Source organism: Bos taurus, chromosome 13 (assembly GCF_002263795.3).
Source record: "Bos taurus isolate L1 Dominette 01449 registration number 42190680 breed Hereford chromosome 13, ARS-UCD2.0, whole genome shotgun sequence".
NCBI lineage: Eukaryota > Metazoa > Chordata > Mammalia > Artiodactyla > Bovidae > Bos > Bos taurus.
Genome location: NC_037340.1, coordinates 54,312,140 through 54,330,338, shown reverse-complemented (window position 1 = coordinate 54,330,338; position 18,199 = coordinate 54,312,140). Strand labels below are relative to the sequence as shown.

General features: G+C 59.5%; 1 protein-coding gene across 1 annotated transcript; it reads left to right on the top strand.

Annotated features, from left to right (window-relative positions):
- Window positions 1-8,029: 8,029 nt before the first annotated feature.
- BIRC7 (baculoviral IAP repeat containing 7) lies at window positions 8,030-11,630 on the top strand. The gene is made up of 6 exons (XM_059892791.1): window positions 8,030-8,448; window positions 9,194-9,293; window positions 9,532-9,613; window positions 9,699-9,765; window positions 10,494-10,697; window positions 11,048-11,630. The coding sequence occupies exons 1-6, from the start codon at window positions 8,094-8,096 to the stop codon at window positions 11,392-11,394; spliced, it is 1,155 nt and encodes a 384-aa protein (XP_059748774.1). The 5' UTR covers window positions 8,030-8,093; the 3' UTR covers window positions 11,395-11,630.
- Window positions 11,631-18,199: the final 6,569 nt, after the last annotated feature.

Genomic DNA, 18,199 nt, shown 5'->3' with positions numbered 1-18,199 from the left:
CAGGGACACCTAGGAGGCTCCTGCAGGCAGGGTCACTGGGTCAAAGGGCACACATATTGGCCACCTGCATGGTATTAGAACTGGCAGGTCACCCCCAGAAGAGGCCTGTGGATTCACCTGCAGGTAGACCTTCCCCCAACTGGGGGTGGGGCCTTAAGGGTATAGGCCCTGTTTGCTGCAGCAAACAGCCCCACTGGGGTTGGACAGAACTCACCCAACAGCTGGCCTCCTGGGGCCTGCAAACAAAGATACCCATTCACTAGAGGGGTGATGGAGGTGCCTGTGCTGGCATCAGCAACTCCCCGGTCCCCTTCTCACCTAAACCTGGGACTCATGGCCTCCTTCCAGAAACCTCCTCCTCGGTACTTTCTCTGGGGCTGCTGCATACCTCCTAAACCTGCTCTTCCTGCTCCTGGCTCCAGAGGAAACTTGACGGGCCTCCTGTGATTTACAGAACATCTTTGAAACCGCCTCTCTTCAAATGTCTCAATGGGTCACTAATTCCCTGAGTGTTAACTGAGCACGACTATGTGCCCTGCATTTGTGGGGCTCTGGGGATAGAAGCAGTCTTTCCTCCTTGCCACCCCACCCCATCGTGGGGGATGCCTCACAGCCTGCAAAGTGCTGATTGGTTGACTGTTCATTGAGGGGAAGGCTCAAGAGCAGAGATGCTGCCCCATGACCCCGAGGAGAGAGAGATGGGGGTGAACAGAGCACCTTGGACCAGAGCTGAGATGGAGCCAGGAGGGGTGACTGCCTGGGGTCTGTCCCTGAATGGACTCAGGACAGGCAGACACTCACCAGCCAGGACTGGGAGCCAGGGCACAGAACTGGCTGCCCACCCACTGGAAGAGGAGCTCCCACAGTCTGGGTCATGCCCCTGTCCACTGCTGAGTGCTGGGAAGACAGCTCGGCATAGGAGAGATGCACAGTCTAACAGATAGAGAACAAATGAGTGAGATAGAAGCGGTTCTGGCTTCCTGGAGCCACTAAGCCTCCCAGAAACTAAAGCTTGCCCAGGCCATGCAGCTAGTCCATGGCCGGCTGGCGGCAACCCTGGGCTCTTCCTCTGGGTGATATCTGAGCTCGATGTGATCAAGGGCCTCAGCAGCAAACCATCATCTGTCCCCAGAGACAGTACCAGGTGGTATGGGGCCCGGACGTCTCTCAGGTGTGAGAGCAGGACTCACCCTATGGGGTGATTGATATAACAGCAGGGAATATGTTGCTGTGCAGTGTTGTTCCAACTCAGGAGGCATCAGCCTTGGCAGTGAGGTGATGCAGGCAAGTTCCCAGTCCTGTGGGGCTGCCATAGTGCTGGGCGAAACTTGGGCCCTTGTTTCAAAAGCCAGAAGAGCTTTCCCTTCCCTCTGCCATCTCTCTGTGACCCACAGTGGTGTTTATTATTTATTATCTGCTGTTTAATGTCAGGGGGCTCACAGAGGGGACACATACCCTGATAGATACCTGGGGCCCATCCCTGTTAATCAGTGTCCCTCTGTGTTCACCCCATCAGACCCCGCCCCAGAGGCAAGGGGAAGTGATGGTCACTGGTGGGGGGACAGGGGAGTGGGCAGCCAAGAATTGGTCCTAGAGGAAGGGCTGTTGGGAGACCCCAAGTCCCTGCCATGTGCCCCTGTGTCCCAGTGGATGGCACTTTGCTATTTTTCAATTGCTAAGTTGTGTCTGACTCTTCAGGATCCCATGGACTGCAGCACGCCAGGCTTCCCCATCCTTCACCATCTTCTAGAGTTTGCCCAAGTTGATGTCCATTGAACCGGTGATGCCATCCAACCATCTCATCCTCTGTTGCCCTCTTCTCTTTTTGCCTTTAATCTTTCCCAGCATTAGGATTTCTCCAATGAACCAGCTCTTTGCACCAGGTGTCCAAAAGATTGGAGCTTCAGCTTCAGCATCTGTCCTTCCAAAGAGTATTCAGGGTTGATTTCATTTGACTAGTTTGATTTCCTTGCCTTTCACGGGACTCTCGAGTTTTCTCCAGCACTACAGTTCAAAAGCATCAATCAGATGGCACTTTACAAAGCATACATTCAAAGACAGAAGTATTAAGACTGTCAAGATGGTGACCACAGAGCTTTAACCACCAAGCGCCAGCTCATCTCAGTGTGGGCCAAATGCTTGAGGCCCAAGGATACCACGAGGACTCTCTGCTAGAGGTCCACGGAGATCAGGGACCACAGGAGTAGTGTGGCCACAAAACGAGGGGAAGGGCAGCACCAGGAGAAGCCGAGGGCTGGTGTAACAAAACCTAGCAAGACACATCAAGGGCTGTGGGTGGGCTGGGCGCCTGGGGAGGGCAGGCAGCTGGGCCAGGAGTGAGGGGCCAGCCCGGGGGAAGGGACTGGCACCGGGAGGGGTCCTAGGGGCAGGGGAGGAGAATTGCGCTGGACAGACAGCCCTCCTGTGTGAGAAAGGACGCCCACAGCCTGCAGCAATTGTCCTGGGCCAGAGAAGGCCCTCTGCACAGCTCTCCAGACGTCTCATCACCCACTTCTGTCTAGCGGCACATCCTGCTAAAATTCTGGGGAGTCCCCCGCCCTCCTTGTGTTTGAGGGTGGGCACCTCACCTGGTCCCATCGCCAGCCCAGTATAGCGGTTGGGCCCCCTGACATGAGATCCTCTCTGGCGGCTGAGCTGTGAGCACAGGAGCTGTCGGTGGTCACTCACTGGACGTTCCGGACTCCGCCTTCCCGCCTTTCCCTCCCCTGGGCGGCGCCTCAGTCCACGCCCTCCCCGCCCCTACCCAGCGCTGGGCCTCCGAGCTCAGGTTCAGGGTCACCCGGGCTTGGGGAAGGGGCAGGAACGAGTCAGGCTCAGCTGTGCTGGGTCCTCTTCAGAGACAAGCCGGTCGTCTTGCCCAGGCCTGGGGCCGCGCGCGCCCAGGAAACCGTCTGATTCCACAAGCCCAGGCGATGCGGACTGGGGCGCCTAGGCAGCCTCGAAGCTGTGGTCCAGACAGCCGCTCGCGGGCGGGGCCCACCTCAGCCAGCCGGGAGATGCGCGGAACTAGGCTGGCGGCCCTGGCGCTCGCTTTCCTCGAGCGCCCCCTGCTGGCGGATTGCGGGCCTGCCCGCGACTCTCGCCGCAGGCCTGGAGTCACCCAGCCTGGCCCGGCGGCTGCTGCGGTTACACAAGCTCCAGGACCCCTGAGCAGGGGTGCCGGGGCCAGGACCCCGCAGAAGCACATCCAACATCTGTGCCTTGCCCACCCCCTCTGGCTGCTTTCTGCAATGACCCCCAAATAAAGCTCTTCCATCCCAGTCTTGGTTCAGGGTCTGCCCTGGGGGGCTCCACCCCAGCCTCAGGTGTTAGGTGGGTTAGTGTACAGCACCCTTTCCTAAAGGTGAGTTTAAAAAGCCGCCCTCCACCCTCTTCCTCCCCCTCCTTCCGCCCTCCCCTCTACCCCCACCCTGTCCTCCACAAGGAGTCGGGTCCCAGGTGGGGCATGCCCTGCCATGTGGGGTCTGTCTACAGAGGCTCTGAGGCTAAGTGTAGGTGGGGAAGGTAGGGGTCCCAGCCCCAGGCCCCCAGCCCATGCCTGCTCTGTTGTGCTGTCTGGTGCCCTGTGGTCACATGGAGTTCTGGCTCTGTGACCACAGGTTGGGTGGGGAAGGTAGGGGCCCCTGCCCAGGCCTCCAGCCCACACCTGCTCTGCCATACTTGCCTGGTACCCTGTGGTCACCTGGAGTTCTGGCTCTGTGGCCACAGGTCAGGTGGTGCCTGGGCCAGCCAGGTTCCCAGACCCTCGAGTCAGGAATTCATGGTTCTTTTCTCAGCCAGGAGAGAGGTGGGGTGGGGTGCAGAGATGGGCCTCCACTCCCCTTCCCCAGAGGAGTCTGTGGTGCCCCTAGCCGAGTCAGCAGGCCCTGCATCCCAGCACTGTCTCTTGGAAACTCAGGAGCCTGGAGTGGGGCCCGAGGCGTGGACCTGACCGAGCTTGATGAGCACTCTCCCCTGCTTGGTGCTGACTCACGTCTGGGTCTCGGAAGCCTTATTCCAGGGGAATAAGTCCAGTAGGTCTACTCACCACTCACGGGACCCTGGTCTCCGCCGTCTGGAAGGAAAGCCAGAGCACGTTCGAATAGCTGAATGGACTTTTCCATGTAAGTTTTCTCAGATGGGCGTGTGGCTCTCGGGGAGACAAATGCTTTGATGATGCTGGTCCGGTTGCCACCATTCTTGCCTGGCCTTCCCAGGCCAGGCCCCATCAAGCTGGGGGGAACCCTAAATTGGGCGTATTCCTCTCCAACCCCAGCTGGTTCTGAATCTTTTGAGGAGAGTAGGGGTGTGGTCTGACTCTGGGAGCAAATTGTATGGGGTATTAGATCATCTCTGGGCTCCTGTCTCTAAACAGGTTGGGATGACCTACCCACCCTCTCCTTTCTGGCATCATGCTCCTTGGGGGAGATTTCACTGTAAAGAAGTGAAATGCTCCCCCCGCCCCCGCCGCCCCGCCGCCAAGACTGTCAGGGGAGCCATCTGAGGCATCAGCCAATACTTGTTCATGTTTAAAAACTGACATACAAAAAGAAAAAAAGAAGCCAAAACCAAAAACACCCCAGTGAAAGTGAAAGTGTTAGCTGCTCAGTCATGTCCAACTCTTTGTGACCCCATGGACTGTAGCCTACCAGGCTCCTCTGTCCATGGGATTCTCCAGGCAAGACTACTGGAGTAGGTAGCCATTCCCTTCTCCAGGGATTTTTCCCAACCCAGGGATCAAACCTAGGTCTTCTGCATTGCAGGCAGATTCTTTACCACCTGATCCACCAGGGAAGCTGCCCCCATTAAAAAAAAAAAAAAAAGCTCAGTATGTGCCCATTAAAAAAAAAAAAGCTGGTATACAGCATTAAGTGAGGAAAAGGGGCAAAGACACAGAGCATGTCTGAAAGAAAGTAGCAAAACAGTAACAGCAGAACCCTCCCAGTGGAGGGGAAGCTGACAGCTTTTTTCTATTGCTTCTTTTGAAATAATTGTAAATTCCTAGAGAGTTGCAAAGAAGCATGCGGGCCTCCAGGGAACTCTGGCCCAAGCAGCTGTCAAATAAGGTCGGTTCTGGAAACCAGCCCTGGTGGTGCCAGAGCTGGTTCAGATGGTGACTTCTATTTTCTTCATGCTTTCAGTATTTTCGAAATTTCTGGAACAAGGGTATGATTGTTATTTTTAGCTCCTGATTTCTTTCTATTTAATTGAATAAATAAGACTTGAATAACTCCTTGTATTGAGAATTTCAACCATGGATGCAAACAAACAAAGAGGCCAAGGCTGGTCCTCCTCTGAGACGCCCACGGCTCTGCTGGTGACCCTCTCAGCCCCTCGTCTGTGCGGCCCCACACTTAGGTGTACTCACAGAAATACCTGCTTCCTGGTGTGTGTACAGTATCGCGGGGGGGGGGGGTCCCTCAGCTCAGGTACTGCAGCCCTCCCTTCCTGGGGAGAGCCCACCATGGGGTGGGTGGCACCTGGAGAATGCATGTTTGGAATTTTCAGAAGTATGGGAGCTTGTTTCTCCTCTCCCAGCCCCCAAACTTAAGGATCCGAGGGAACAGACTGTAGACATGCCTCTGGGGGGTCGCTGCCCCTGCTGCCAGTCCATCTCAGAGGGTTCTCGGACTGGCCAGTCCCCACCTCCAGAGGGTTCAGAGCAAGCCTGGGGGCTGTGATTTCCCTGCTGAGATAGGAGTGATTGGAGAGCCAGCACCTGGGAACCCTGGTCCTCCTCCCCATCCACCAAAGGGTGGGGGTGGGCAGGGCAGAGGGCTGTCCCAATGTGGCACTCCTGAGTTTTGCTGGAGTGACTAGAGGTACCGATGTTTCCACACAGGCTGGGGAACTGGAGTAGAGAGGGCGAGGACCAGGATCCTGAGGCATTTCGCTGGGAGGTCCCAGTTGGGGCCCATGTGTCCTGGGAGACTCAACCCACCTTTTCCAGTTGCCTGCTCACCCCTCATCCCATGGTCCACCAACCAGGATGGGCAGCCCAGGCCCAGGAGCCTGGGATGGGTACAAGCACCTGGCTACATACTTCACTAGGGTTTCCTGCAGGTAAACCTGGAGCCCAGAGCCAAGCCGCTGGGCAGCTGCAGGGAGCCAGGTGGCTCAGGCTGCTGCTAGGAGAGGATTCCCAGGACTCCATGGGACCCTGGCCACATGGGGCTGAGTGGCTGGTGCAGCCAGGATGCCTATGGGGTCCCCTTGAGGGTGAGACTACAGTACCCCTCGCAGGAATAGGATGCAGACCCAGGCTCTGGGCTCCTTGGTCTGTGCTGGGTTCATGCGGCTCCATGCCCAGTAGGGTGGTGGTGGTTTGAGGGTTGCTCGGGGGACATGGCGGGGCTGCAGGCCTTGGTGAGAACACCCCTCCATCTACCCTCTTTGTGACCCTCACTGTGTCTGGCCCACCCTGCCAGTCCAGCATGGAGGCCGGTGAGCTGCTCCTCCCCCACCCACAGAGCCTGTTCCCCTTTGCCCTGCTCTAGGGAGCAGGGACGGAGAAGGCAATGGCACCCCACTCCAGCACTCTTGCCTGGAAAATCCCATGGACAGAGGAGCCTGATAGGCTGCAGTCCATGGGGTTTCGAAGAGTCTGACACGACTGAGCGACTTCACTTTCACTTTTCACTTTCATGCATTGGAGAAGGAAATGGCAACCCACTCCACTGTTCTTGCCTGGAGAATCCCAGGGTCGGGGGAGCCTGGTGGGCTGCCGTCTATGGGGTCGCACAGAGTCAGACACGACTGAAGCGACTTAGCAGCAGCAGTAGCAGCAGCAGGGAGCAGGGAGGAGGTTTGTGCTCCGGGGAGGGGGCTGTGGGAGGCAGGGCCCACACTCTATCTGGTCTTTGTCCCTTCCACCCTGAAGCCTTTCTGTCCTTGAGACCCTGCTCTGCCCACTGGGGTTACAGTCCTCCCCATCTTCCCTCACTGGTGGGTTTGGGGACACTGGGGCCCTTGAGCCTGGGCTCTGACCAGGATTGAGGGCAGCTCATCCAGAGAAGGGGGACCCCCATGTGGCCAATGGCTTTTACTTGAGCCTGGAGCCACCCGGGGCCCCCAGACCAGGAGTTGGGGCTCCCTGGGCTAGCTGGGCACACAACTAGCAGGGAGGGGGCAGACAAGGGGGCCAGGCTTATAGAGGGGTGGTTTGGTCACCCCAGATGACTGGAGGTACAGGGAGCTGGACTTGTGGACCCTGGTGGCTGGGCCACAGTGCCTCAGGGATGCAGTTCAAATGGGAAGACTGACCTTACTGTGTGTGGCTCCCCCTCCGGATCCCTCGGAGGCTAAGGCTGAGGGAGGAGACAGAACCTTCAAGGCTTGAGGGCAGGAGCCACTGCATGGCCTGCTGAGGGCCTCCTGCCCAGCTGGACCAGGCACAGGGATGGCCTGGGCCCCTTTGGGCTCCAGGGTTCTGAGAACATCCAGGTAATTCACTCCAGAACCCAGGCCCAGCCCTTCACTAGGCGCCCCTGGGTCCGTGGCTGCCCCATGTCCCTGTAGTGGGTGCTGCCCTCCCCTCCCCAGGCAGCACTGACTGTTATCTGGAACCTTCTGCTTTCAGAGGCCCCCTGGCTCCCAGCCCAGGAACCAGAAGCATAACCCGAGCATAACAGGGAGCATAACCCACCCCTGCCCCTCCCCCACTAAGGTCCCAGAGCCAGAACCAGCCCTCTGCTGCCTTGGGAGGGGTCCCTCTGCTCTAGTCCCTCCCTTTGTGCAGAGACCCCACCCTGCCCTGCAGAGGATAGTGAGAGCCGCTGCCCCCACTGTGGTGGCCTTGCTGCTGAGGCCCCCGCCAGGGGCCCCGTGACACAATCCCGCTGCAGCGAGCATGTGACACGGGCTGCCACGCTGGCCCCTTCCAGAAAGTGGCGGGCCCCAGCGGCCCCTGGCTGCTCCCCCACCCAGGGTATCGGGGGGCAGGACTGTGACTGCCCTACTGTTGGAGTAAAGGCCACTGCTGTCCCCCAGCAAGACACAGGGGTCAGGAGACGGGCGGGCTGGCTGAGCACATTCCCGAACTGACTGCCCAGGTCCATCACTCGTCAGAACTCGTCGGGGCTGCTGTCTTCGTTATGGGGCTTGAGGACAGGACCAAGTGCTGGTGCTATGGCCCAGAGCCAAGCCACTGGGCAGCTGGCAGCCGTCCCACTCGGGGGCAACATGGACCCCACTCTCTGTGCAACCCCCAGGGCCAGGGCACTGACAGTGCCCTGTCCTGGGGAGGCCGGGACCACATGGATGGGCAGATCCTGGGCCAGCTGCGCCCCCTGGCAGAGGAGGAGGAGGAAGATGGTGCTGCCCTGGCCCCGAGGCCCGCCTTCCCCGGGATGGGCTCAGAGGAGCTGCGGCTGGCCTCCTTCTACGACTGGCCGCTGAGTGCCGTGGTGCCGCCGGAGCTGCTGGCTGCTGCCGGCTTCTTCCACACCGGTGAGTCCCGGGGGGCCCCACAGCCCTTCTACACCTGCTCCCTGCCCTGCAGTCTCTGTTGTGCTTCAGGCCTGGGGAGACACCAGAACAGCATGGAGCAGTTAGACCTGTGCTGGGGGGACAGTGTTGGTGTCGGAGGTGCCAAGAGGAGGAACGGGAGGTGTGGGGTATCCGCTGGCCCTGGGGTCCAGAGAGAGCTCTCAGAGGGCTGGTGGTGTGGGATGCCTGTAGCAGCCCCCAATCTGAGGTCTCTGCTCCAAATCTGTTGATTGTAGGGGGTAAGGCAGGGGTGACGGCCACAGGGGTAGAGAGATGAGGTCCCTGTTCCCGTTTAGGGAGTTGTGAGCCACTAAAACCAAGCCTGGAAGCACACAGCCCCCCTTCTTTCCATCACTGGGAATCCATCCTAAGAGGGGGCACCTGGGGCAGAGGTGCAGGGTGAGGGCCCCAGGGCTCCCCCTACTTTCCCTTCCCCAACACCCACCTGCATCCTGGCAAGTGCCCCAAGCATGGTACCCCCCCCCATCCCACCTTTGAGAAACGGAGTGCACGTGAATTCCAAGGAGAATGCCAAGCAAAGTGATGGCCAAGGTCAGTGGGAGCCCCCAAGGCTCACAAATAACCCCCGAGAGCCCTACCCTAGAAGGAAAGGCACCTGGGAGCCCTGACCCCAGCCCAGGGGGGAAACTCCTGGCCATACAAGGGTCCCAGTGTGGTCAAGACCAGTGTCTCGGCCCCACCCCAGGCCAGCAGGACAAGGTGAGGTGCTTCTTCTGCTACGGGGGTCTGCAGAGCTGGGAGCGAGGCGACGACCCCTGGACCGAGCATGCCAGGTGGTTCCCCAGGTACCGCCTCCCCTCCCTAGTCCCAGGGTGTCTCAGGGAACCATGATGGGGGGACTCTCTGGGGACAGCACTTCTATGTCTCCCTTGATGTTCAAGACTCTGTCTCCAAAACAGCTTCCCAGCAAGCCCACCACCCGGGGGGAAGCGGGGGTCCCTGGGCTCAACCTGGACAGTGTGGGGTCCTCTGACAGCCCAAGCCTTTAGGCTGTCATGGGGCCTCTGAACCCGCTTTCCTCAGGTGTGAATTCCTGCTCCGGACAAAAGGAAGGGACTTTGTCTGCAGGGTTCAGGAGTCCTGTTGCTGCCCACCGGGCTCCTGGGTGAGTACTTCCTGCCCTTAGGGCTTCAGGGGGTGGTGGTGAGGGGCCTGCCCCACCCCTGCTCCTCCTCCTGCTCGGGGCACAGGGGTTCTCTGACTCCTTCCAGGACAGGTCGGAGGAACCAGAAGATGTGGGTCCTGCCACCCCCTCAGGTGAGCGGGGATGCGTGGCTTGTGCTGGCTCCCTTGGCACCTCTGGCCCACACCATGGCGGCTCCACTGGGTGCGCTCCCTGAAGGACAGCAAGAGAGGGAAGGTTGCTTGGCCGGGCCTGCGGGTGTGCTGCTTGGGCTTGCTTCACTGGGGGGCTTCACACAGGCACTGTGCGTGTATCCAGGGCTCTGGGAAAGACCCTACTACCCCTGAACTGGCTGCCGTGGGCATGGCCAGTCCTGAGACTGGCAGAGGGGCATAGCGGGAAAGGCTGCCATCAGCCAACCATGCCTTAGAGCTGACTGATCGCTGCCCCCATCACACAGAGTCCGGCCCTCTGCTCTGTCGGTGCCCAGGGTCTGAGGGGCTCCAGGCTTGGGTCCATACTGTGCTACCTGAGCCTCAGTGCCCTGAGCTGTGAAGTGGGCCTGGTGCCAACCTCACTTGGGATCAAACAAGAGTCTGTGTGCCACCCTGGGAGCAGTACCCGGCTCTTAGTCAGCTTCGGTGACCAGGTTTGCGTCTTCCCTGTGCGTGGCACCTCTGACAAAGGCCCTGGGAACACAGCTCTGGACACAGAGGCAGCGGCCGCGATGGTGCCAGGGCCCCTTGTATTGACGACGTGGCCCTGCTGACGGGCCACAGCGGCTGGCCGCTGCCTCTGCTGGGACCCTGAGGCCACAGCCCCTGCCTGTCCTTGGCCCAGCACCCCTCGTTCTGCCTTGCAGATGTGGGGGGCGGCCAGGAGTGGCCGGCATGGAGCCAGTGCCCAGCAGTCCAGGCCGTGCTTCGCATGGGCTTCAGGCCGGGCCAAGTGCAAGGGCTGCTGCAGCGCAAGTACCACCAGGTGGCGCCGACTGGCATGTCCACGTCGCAGCTGGTAGCCGACCTGCTCCAGGAAGAGGACCGGGGCCGGGTGGTGGGGGCCAGAGGTATGTTCCTGTCTCTGGGCACGGCCTACCTCTCCTTCCTTATTTCCTCTGGGCACAGATGCCCCTGCTGCCCCCATGGTGCCGGGCACACAGCGTCCATCACCACTGCACAAGGGGCTGGGCGGGCAGAGTCCTGGTGGAAAGTAGACTCTGGGACACTGGTGCGCTGCGGGCGGGGGAGCTGGGGCTAGACCCTGCCTGTGGGCCCGGCTGGGGGCCGGGCCTCAGGTCCCCCGGGAACCTCACGTCTGTTCTAACTGCCCACAGCTCCTGTCCCCCCAGCGCCTGAGCTGCTCACACCCAGAATAGAGGCTCAGGTGGAGAGTGCCCTGGAGTCAGCTGAGGGTGAGAGCCATCTGGGGTTGGGTGGTGCTGGCCATCCTGCATTCCACGGTGGGGGTGGGCACTCCCTGTTTGGCCTGCCTTGCCCCTCAGCCAGTACAGAGGGCAGAGGTCAAGGTGTGGGCATGGTGTCACAGGTCCCCCCAGGGGAGAACCGGGAGGAGCGCAGGACGCAGAGGAGCAGCTGCGGCGCCTTCGGGAGGAGCGGACATGCAGGGTGTGCCTGGACCGCACAGTGGGCGTCGTCTTCGTGCCCTGCGGCCACCTGGCCTGTGCCGAGTGCGCACCCAGCCTGCAGCAGTGCCCCATCTGCAGGGCCCCCATCCGCAGCTGCGTGCGTACCTTCCTGTCCTAGGCCAGGTGAGCGTGCAGCTCCTGTGGTCCTGACTTGCAGTCGCCTGCGGGGATGGGGGTGGCAGGAGGCAGCACCTCTTTCCCCAATCCCTGGCCCCGGCAGACATCGCAGGTCAACCCCATCCCTTCCCCTGATGCTCAGAGACTTGCTATGAGTCCTTCTCAACACACCACCCCGGGGGAGCCATGACCACTCTGCTTGGGCTCCTCTCTGCCTTGGTTTTCCTAGTGGTCAAGGGGATAAAGCCTCCTGTCCAGCTGGACATGCAGGGTGGCAGCCAGGCCAAGAGGAGGACTGCCTTGGAGGCACATGGAGAAAAGCAGGATGCCCTTGTCAGGAGGAAGGGCTGGGGTCTTCCTGAGCACAAGACCCCGATGAGGATCTCAAGCTGGGAGCTGAGGCCTGATAGAAATGCACAGCGGGTGGGGGAGGGGTCCATGACACTCCGATGTTCACTGGGGGCAGGAGCCGTGACCCTCCAGGGTTCCCAAAGGCCACTGAGCCCCAAGATCTCTCCAAGAATCTTCCAGTGGGGGAGAAGTGGCAGGCAAGGGAACTCCCTGGGGGCTGAGAGACCCCAGCTGCATGGAGAAGCACCTTGAGCTGTGGACTTGGCCCTTCTCCCCACCAGGACCTGTGAGCTGAGGCCCTGAGCTGGGGTCCACCACTGACCAGTTCTGTGTGGAAGATGGAGCTGCGGGCGGCTTGGCATGGGGAGGTTGGGGCTGTTTTACCCAAGCATGGATGCTTCAGAAGAGTCAAAATAAAGCATGGGTTTTCCCTGGACAGTGCCCAGCAGCCTCTGTTCCAGAACCGCCAGCGCCCTCCCCTTCACCCAGCCCCCTCCCCTCCACCCTGCCCCCTCTCGCCTGGCCTCACCAGCAGGGCAGCACAGCCGGTCAGGTCCATTCCAGGCCATTCCTCCCTCCCCTTACCCTCCCCTTTCCCCTCCCCGTTTCTCGTGCTATCGTCTCAATGTTTTAGGACTTTTAGAATGGACTGGCCTGGGCTGCTTCTGAAACTGAAATTGCAATTGTCCACCAAGTCCGGCAGGGCCGGTGATCTGGAGGCAGGTTCCTCTCTCCTCCACTGGTGGGCACCTTGGGACATACTAGGACGATTGCACCCTGGGGGCTTGTGTACCCTGGAGGACAGTGTCCTCCACTTGTCACCAGGAAGCCCCTGCCCTGTGGGCTCCTGGGCAAGCCCAGCCCCCACCTCGGGGGTCCCACCAGCCACAGCACCTGTGACCCTAACCCTAACTCCCACAGAGCTCAGTGGGGTCACTATGTGCTCACACTGACCCTCGTGCTGGGGTCACACTTGCCCTGTCTTGTGGTCCCCTTGGCCAGCCCCTCCCCCCAGCATGGGTGTGTGCAGCCTTTGGGGGTCTGGCTGCCCTGGGAAGGGCACCTGAGGGAGGGGGTTCCTTGAACAGCCACCCCAGGCATGCCGTGGATGGAGTGCGACTCAGTGCTACTGAGGCCAGCAATGAGGTTTTCTCTTGTGTCTTTTTTTTTGTTTGTTTTCTTTAGAAAAAGGAAGCAACAAACTCTTCAGAGGTTGCAGCCATCCCCGGCCTGGCACTGGCCTTGCTGCCCTGGTTCATGTACAGTTTCTAGACCCTGGGGCACCTGCAGGGCCATGGGGGTGGGAGGGTCTGCAGCCGGGAGTCTCCTGTCATCCACGACAGGTCACAGGCTGGAGGTCCCGGGGCGGGGTGGCTGCTCTTCACTTGTGGGGGCCTGTGGGAGTGAGGTGAGGGGTGGGCAAGGTCAGAGATGAGGAAGAAAGGTGCTGCCATGTGGACAAAACCCAAGAAGGGGAGGGTGTCCTGGCCTTGGGTGGGGTGGGGGAGGGGCTGGACTTCAGCCAGGCCCGCCCTGGACTGGACAGGGCTCCTCCTGCAGGCAGCTGGGGGCCTTGTCCCTGCAGAGCTGACTTTGGCTACAGACACCTCATTCAGGTTTGAGCCACAGGGCTGGGAGTGAGGTTAGAGGCTCACCCTGGGTTCTCCTGGCCACCCCAGCTCCACGGCTGGAGGGAAACCCCAGAAGCCTGTCCAGCCCGGCCAGCTCTCCCAGGCTGTGTGCCCTGGGTCATCGACTTCCATACACCCTGCCCTGGCCTGAGGGCCTGAACTAGGTCTCTACCCCATGATGGGAGCTAAACGCCTGCTAATTCTGATGGCCCTTGGCTGACATGGGGCCTTAATTACAGGGTAGAAGGGCTGGGGGCTGCCAACAGGGTCAGGGTCCCTAGGGGATGGTTGCACGTGTGGCCCTGAAGGGGAAGCTTTTCTCCATGGGCCTGGTGGGGATAGAGGAAGTACAGCTTTACCAGGAGGGCTATCAACCGCCTCTTCTGACCCCACTTTCAGGATTCCATGTGGGACAAGGCCTGTGGCAAAGGCCGTTTCAGAGGAGGGAGGCCCATAGTACAGGCACCCCTACTAGAGGCCTGGGGGCTGCAGGGCTGCGGACATCACTTTACAAGAGGGAAGAAGTCTGATCCTTCAAAGGGAGCAAACACACATATTTCCTGCCACAGGAGACTTCCCCGGTGGTCCAGTGGTTAACAATCCACCTTGCAACACAGGGGACGTGGGTTCAATCCCTGGTGGGAGAACTAATATCCCACGTGCCATGGAGCAATTAAGCTGTGCATCACAACTGCTGAGCCCGCACATGGAACATCCTGCATGAGGAAATGAAGACCCTTAGTGCCGCAACTCAGACCCAACGCAGCCAAATACATAAATTTCCTGCCACAGGGAGACCCAGGAAAGTCAGCAGGTCATTCTCCTGGGTGGAGGCCTCTCAGTGTCCCCTCAGCCTCTGTGCCCTGCACTCAGCCCAAAGTCAACTCGGAGCAGATCTCAGGAAAGTGGGGGATGGACAAACAGATGGATGATGGATGGAGAGACAGACAGACAGATGCCTAGTGAGGTCTCCCCCAGGAGAGGAGCCTGGTGGCTGTGCGCTCTGGGGTGGCCAGGCCAGTGGGCAGTCTCTGCAGCTGTCCTTACAGGATGCCTGCTCGCACTAGAGGTTGGAAGGCTTTTCATTGACGTGGTAGAGAGGAAATGGGTCAAATCCACCAATGAAATCAACTGAAAGAAACCAAGACCCAAATAAACAACCCAAATGATGGACAGGATGGCAGAGCAGAGAAGTTCCCGAATGCAAACACTCAGGTGATGACACCGCAGCAGGAGCGGCCCAGACTGGAGGGTGGGGTTCCCACTTGGCGAAGGGTTTCACAGGACACTGGCCTCTCAGCAGGGGGTTGCCCCTTGCCCTGCTGGGCTCCCCTAGTCCTGGTGCCTCAAAGCTGTGACTGCACGGAGTGTGGGCGGCCAGGGCCTGCTGGGCCAAGCTGAACCCCAGGGCTGTCGCCTGACCGAAAATATTTTACTGTAACCAATACAGGAAGCTCCTTCTGTTTCCTCCCAGTTGGCTGTGGGCTGAGCGATTGTTTTGGGCCACCCAACACCAAGGGGCAGGGTACCTGGAGGCTGGTCCCTGAGCGAATCTGGTTTCTGAGGACACTCGGCCCGCCAACTTCACAGCCACTCCCTCCTGACCTCTAGGGACAGAGGCTCTGAATTGTGCTTCAGATCCAGAGAAGTTTCTGCCCATAGGAGCCCTGGGCCCCCTGGGTACACCCAGCCCCTCTCATCCTTGTGAGAACCCGTCAGAGCCTGGGGTGGTCAGGTCAGCAAGAACACCTGAGTGTTCATGATGCAAATCAGAGGAAAGTCGAGAGCATTCTCAGATGGGGGATGTGCCTGCACTCCTCAAATGTGTCCCCCCAGCACTAGGGCCTGAAGTGGGGCCAGCTGCCCTCTGCAAGGGGGAGTGAGAGGGCTTTTCCTCTGCTGGTCAGGGCTCAGCCTTCTGCCTGCAACAACTGTAGGGATTGCAGGGCCAGCCCTGCAGCACAGAAACCCTCAGACCAGGGGAACTTGGGGTGTGCTGACCCCTGGTGCCCACAGCCCCAGACCTCCCCATCTCTGCGTAGGCCAGAACCTCCAGGGCTTGGGGACTCTTTTAAGAGGCCAGCTCTCAGGCCTCTGTGGCCAGTCTGCAGCCTCTCTTCTCCTCCTCCACTGCCTGGCGGGGCCAGCAGGTCAGTAATGGGATTCTGCAGGAGGCTAGTGGTCACACACTTGCAGCTGTCCTCCTCCTTGGTGATCACACTGACCACATGGTAGGCACAGATGAAGCCCATGAGCTGAAAGACATGGGGAGGTCCCTCAGACTGAAGCCCTGGGAGATGTATTCACATCTTCGTGGGGCATGGACCTCAGTGCATCCTAACCATGTGGCCACTGCCCACTGGCCTCCTCCTCCATGTGGTCTGTAACTCGGAACAAGCAGGGTGATATGCCAGCCTCCTCAGCTCTCCTCAGCTCTGGAGTTCCAGATGGTGTCCATTCCCTAGCGGAGCCGGCACATGCATCCCTGTGGGTGAGGGCTGAGAGGGGCGAGGGCGGTCAGTGGATGAGTGAGTCAGGAAAGTGATCAAGCCCCTGCTTGAACGAGGAGTAAGATGCAGGGAGATGACTTGGGAGGCACATGGCCACAGCCAGGATGTCCCCTGGGTTGACTCCCTGTTATAGCCAGGCCATCCTCCCTGGGGCCTCTCACTGTAAGCAGACAACTACTGGATTTCTTCCCCCTGGAAAGCCGCAGTAGAGAAGCTTCAAGTCAGCCAAGTTCACAGTCCGCACAACAGCACAGGGGAGACAGACTGAGGACTTGGTGCAGCAGGCAATTCTGGGCAGAGTGGGTGGGGCAGGCTGCTGCCCTGCAGGTGGTGAGGGCTTGGCGGGACACAAGTTCATCAGCTGGGTTCCTCAAAGGATGCTCAGACTTCAGGGCAAAGAGGGCAGACCTGCGTTCAACCCCCACAGACCACCAGGCACCAGGGCCACCACAGGAGACAGGGCTCCAGCTAAGATGGGACAAGGCCAGTGGCACCCGAGCCTGGGCAATGGTAAGCATGGGGTGGAGAGGGGAGGAGTTCCCCCATGCCTGGCGTTTACTGCATCCTTTCTGATGAGAATGAGGGGGCCCAGCTCTGATCCTCAGCCAGGGCTGACAGACGATACACAGGGCAGCCTGGCGTGTGTGCATGCTAAGTCACCTCAGTCGTGTCCAACTCTTTGCGACCCTGTAGACTGTAGCCCTCCAGGTTCCTCTGTCCGTGGGATTCTCCAGGCAAGAACACTGGAGTGGGTTGTCATGCCCTCCTCCAGGAGATCTTCCCAACCCAGGGATTGAACCCACATATCTTATGTCTCCCACACTGGCAGGAAGGTTCTTCTTTACCACTAGCGCCACCTGAGGAGCAGGCAACAAAATGCATCTTGAGGCTACAGGGTCCTGTGGAAGGTCCACAGCCCTGTGTGCTCGCAGAATACCAGGAGAAGCTTCTTCTACAGAAGCTAGGGATCTGAGAGGTGGCCCAGGCTGCTCCCTGCCCTGGAGGTCAGCCCTACGTTTCCGGGGCATCATCATCATCTTTGGTCACCCCCACAGCAAGCAGTGGTCTCAACCCAGAAGACACAGCACAGAGTGAGGTTCTGAGGTGCCCCAATCTTCCCACAGAGGCTCCCTCCACGTTCCCCATCCTGCGTGCTATGGACAATGTCCACCCCCGCCCTCTAGCTTGGGGTGGCCCCTGGGGGGTCCAGCAGGAAACTGGAGGGAGGGGGAGGGGAGAAGCATGGCTTGTATCCCCCAGCCCCTTCTCCATCTGCACAACTCCTCTCCATCCCTTCAGGCCAGGGCTGCGGCAGGTCAGCCATGAGCCCCAGAGGAGGAGGCTATCCCATGGGGTCCCTGACATGGTACCTGCCCTTGGAACACCCCCTTCACCAGCCCCCAGAAATTAATCTCAGCTGAGTGTATCATCTTTGTCTTGCTGGGACCTTGACTGATCAGGGGAACAAGCAGAAAGGAGGTTTCAGAGAGGGTGGTGGAGTCTGTTTGTGGGGCAACCACAGCGGGGAGTGGGGGCGGGGGACCTGAAGGCGGCCAGCAGTACAGCTTCAGGAGCAAAGGCCACAGGAAGGAGAGGCTGCCTTTCATCATCAGTGGTGAGACCTCAGGGGGTTGCTTAACCTTTGTGTCTTATTCTCTTCATGCAGTATAGCCCAACAGCTTTCCTCGATGCCCCGTGTGCCTTGAAGGAGGAGCTGGAGCTTGAAGGGCTCAGAAGCCCATCCTCCCAGACAGCAGGTCAGGGGCTTCTGCTGTGTCTATCTGCTTGCCATGGAAAGGCAAACCTAGCTGCCATTCCCAACAGCCTCACCAGAGAGCTGGCCAAGGTGCTGAAAACCTCGTCACTGCAGCCCTGCTCCTCCTTGGCGGGCAGGCGGGGCGCAGGGGGAGGCCACCTTGTCTGCCACACCTCTGCCCTCCCAATGCCCCTCCTGTCCCACCTCGGGATCCTGCCCAGCTCCTCCATGGGGCTCTTGGACCTGCCATCCTCGCTCCCCAGCCCTGACTGTGCAGTCAAGGGTCTGTGTCTCCCGGGTCCTCAAGAGCAAACAGCAGAGCACTAAGTGGTATTTAGAGGTATTTTTCACTGAAGACCTACTACACAGCACAGGGAACTACTCAACATTGTGTAACAACCTACTCAGGAAAATAATCTGGAAAAGAAAGGACATACCTATGTGTATAACTGAACCATTTTGCTGTACGCTGTAAACCAATGCAACATTGTATATGTACATCAGCTATGTGTGTGAATGCTAACTCATTTCAGCCATGTCTGACCCTTTGCGACACTA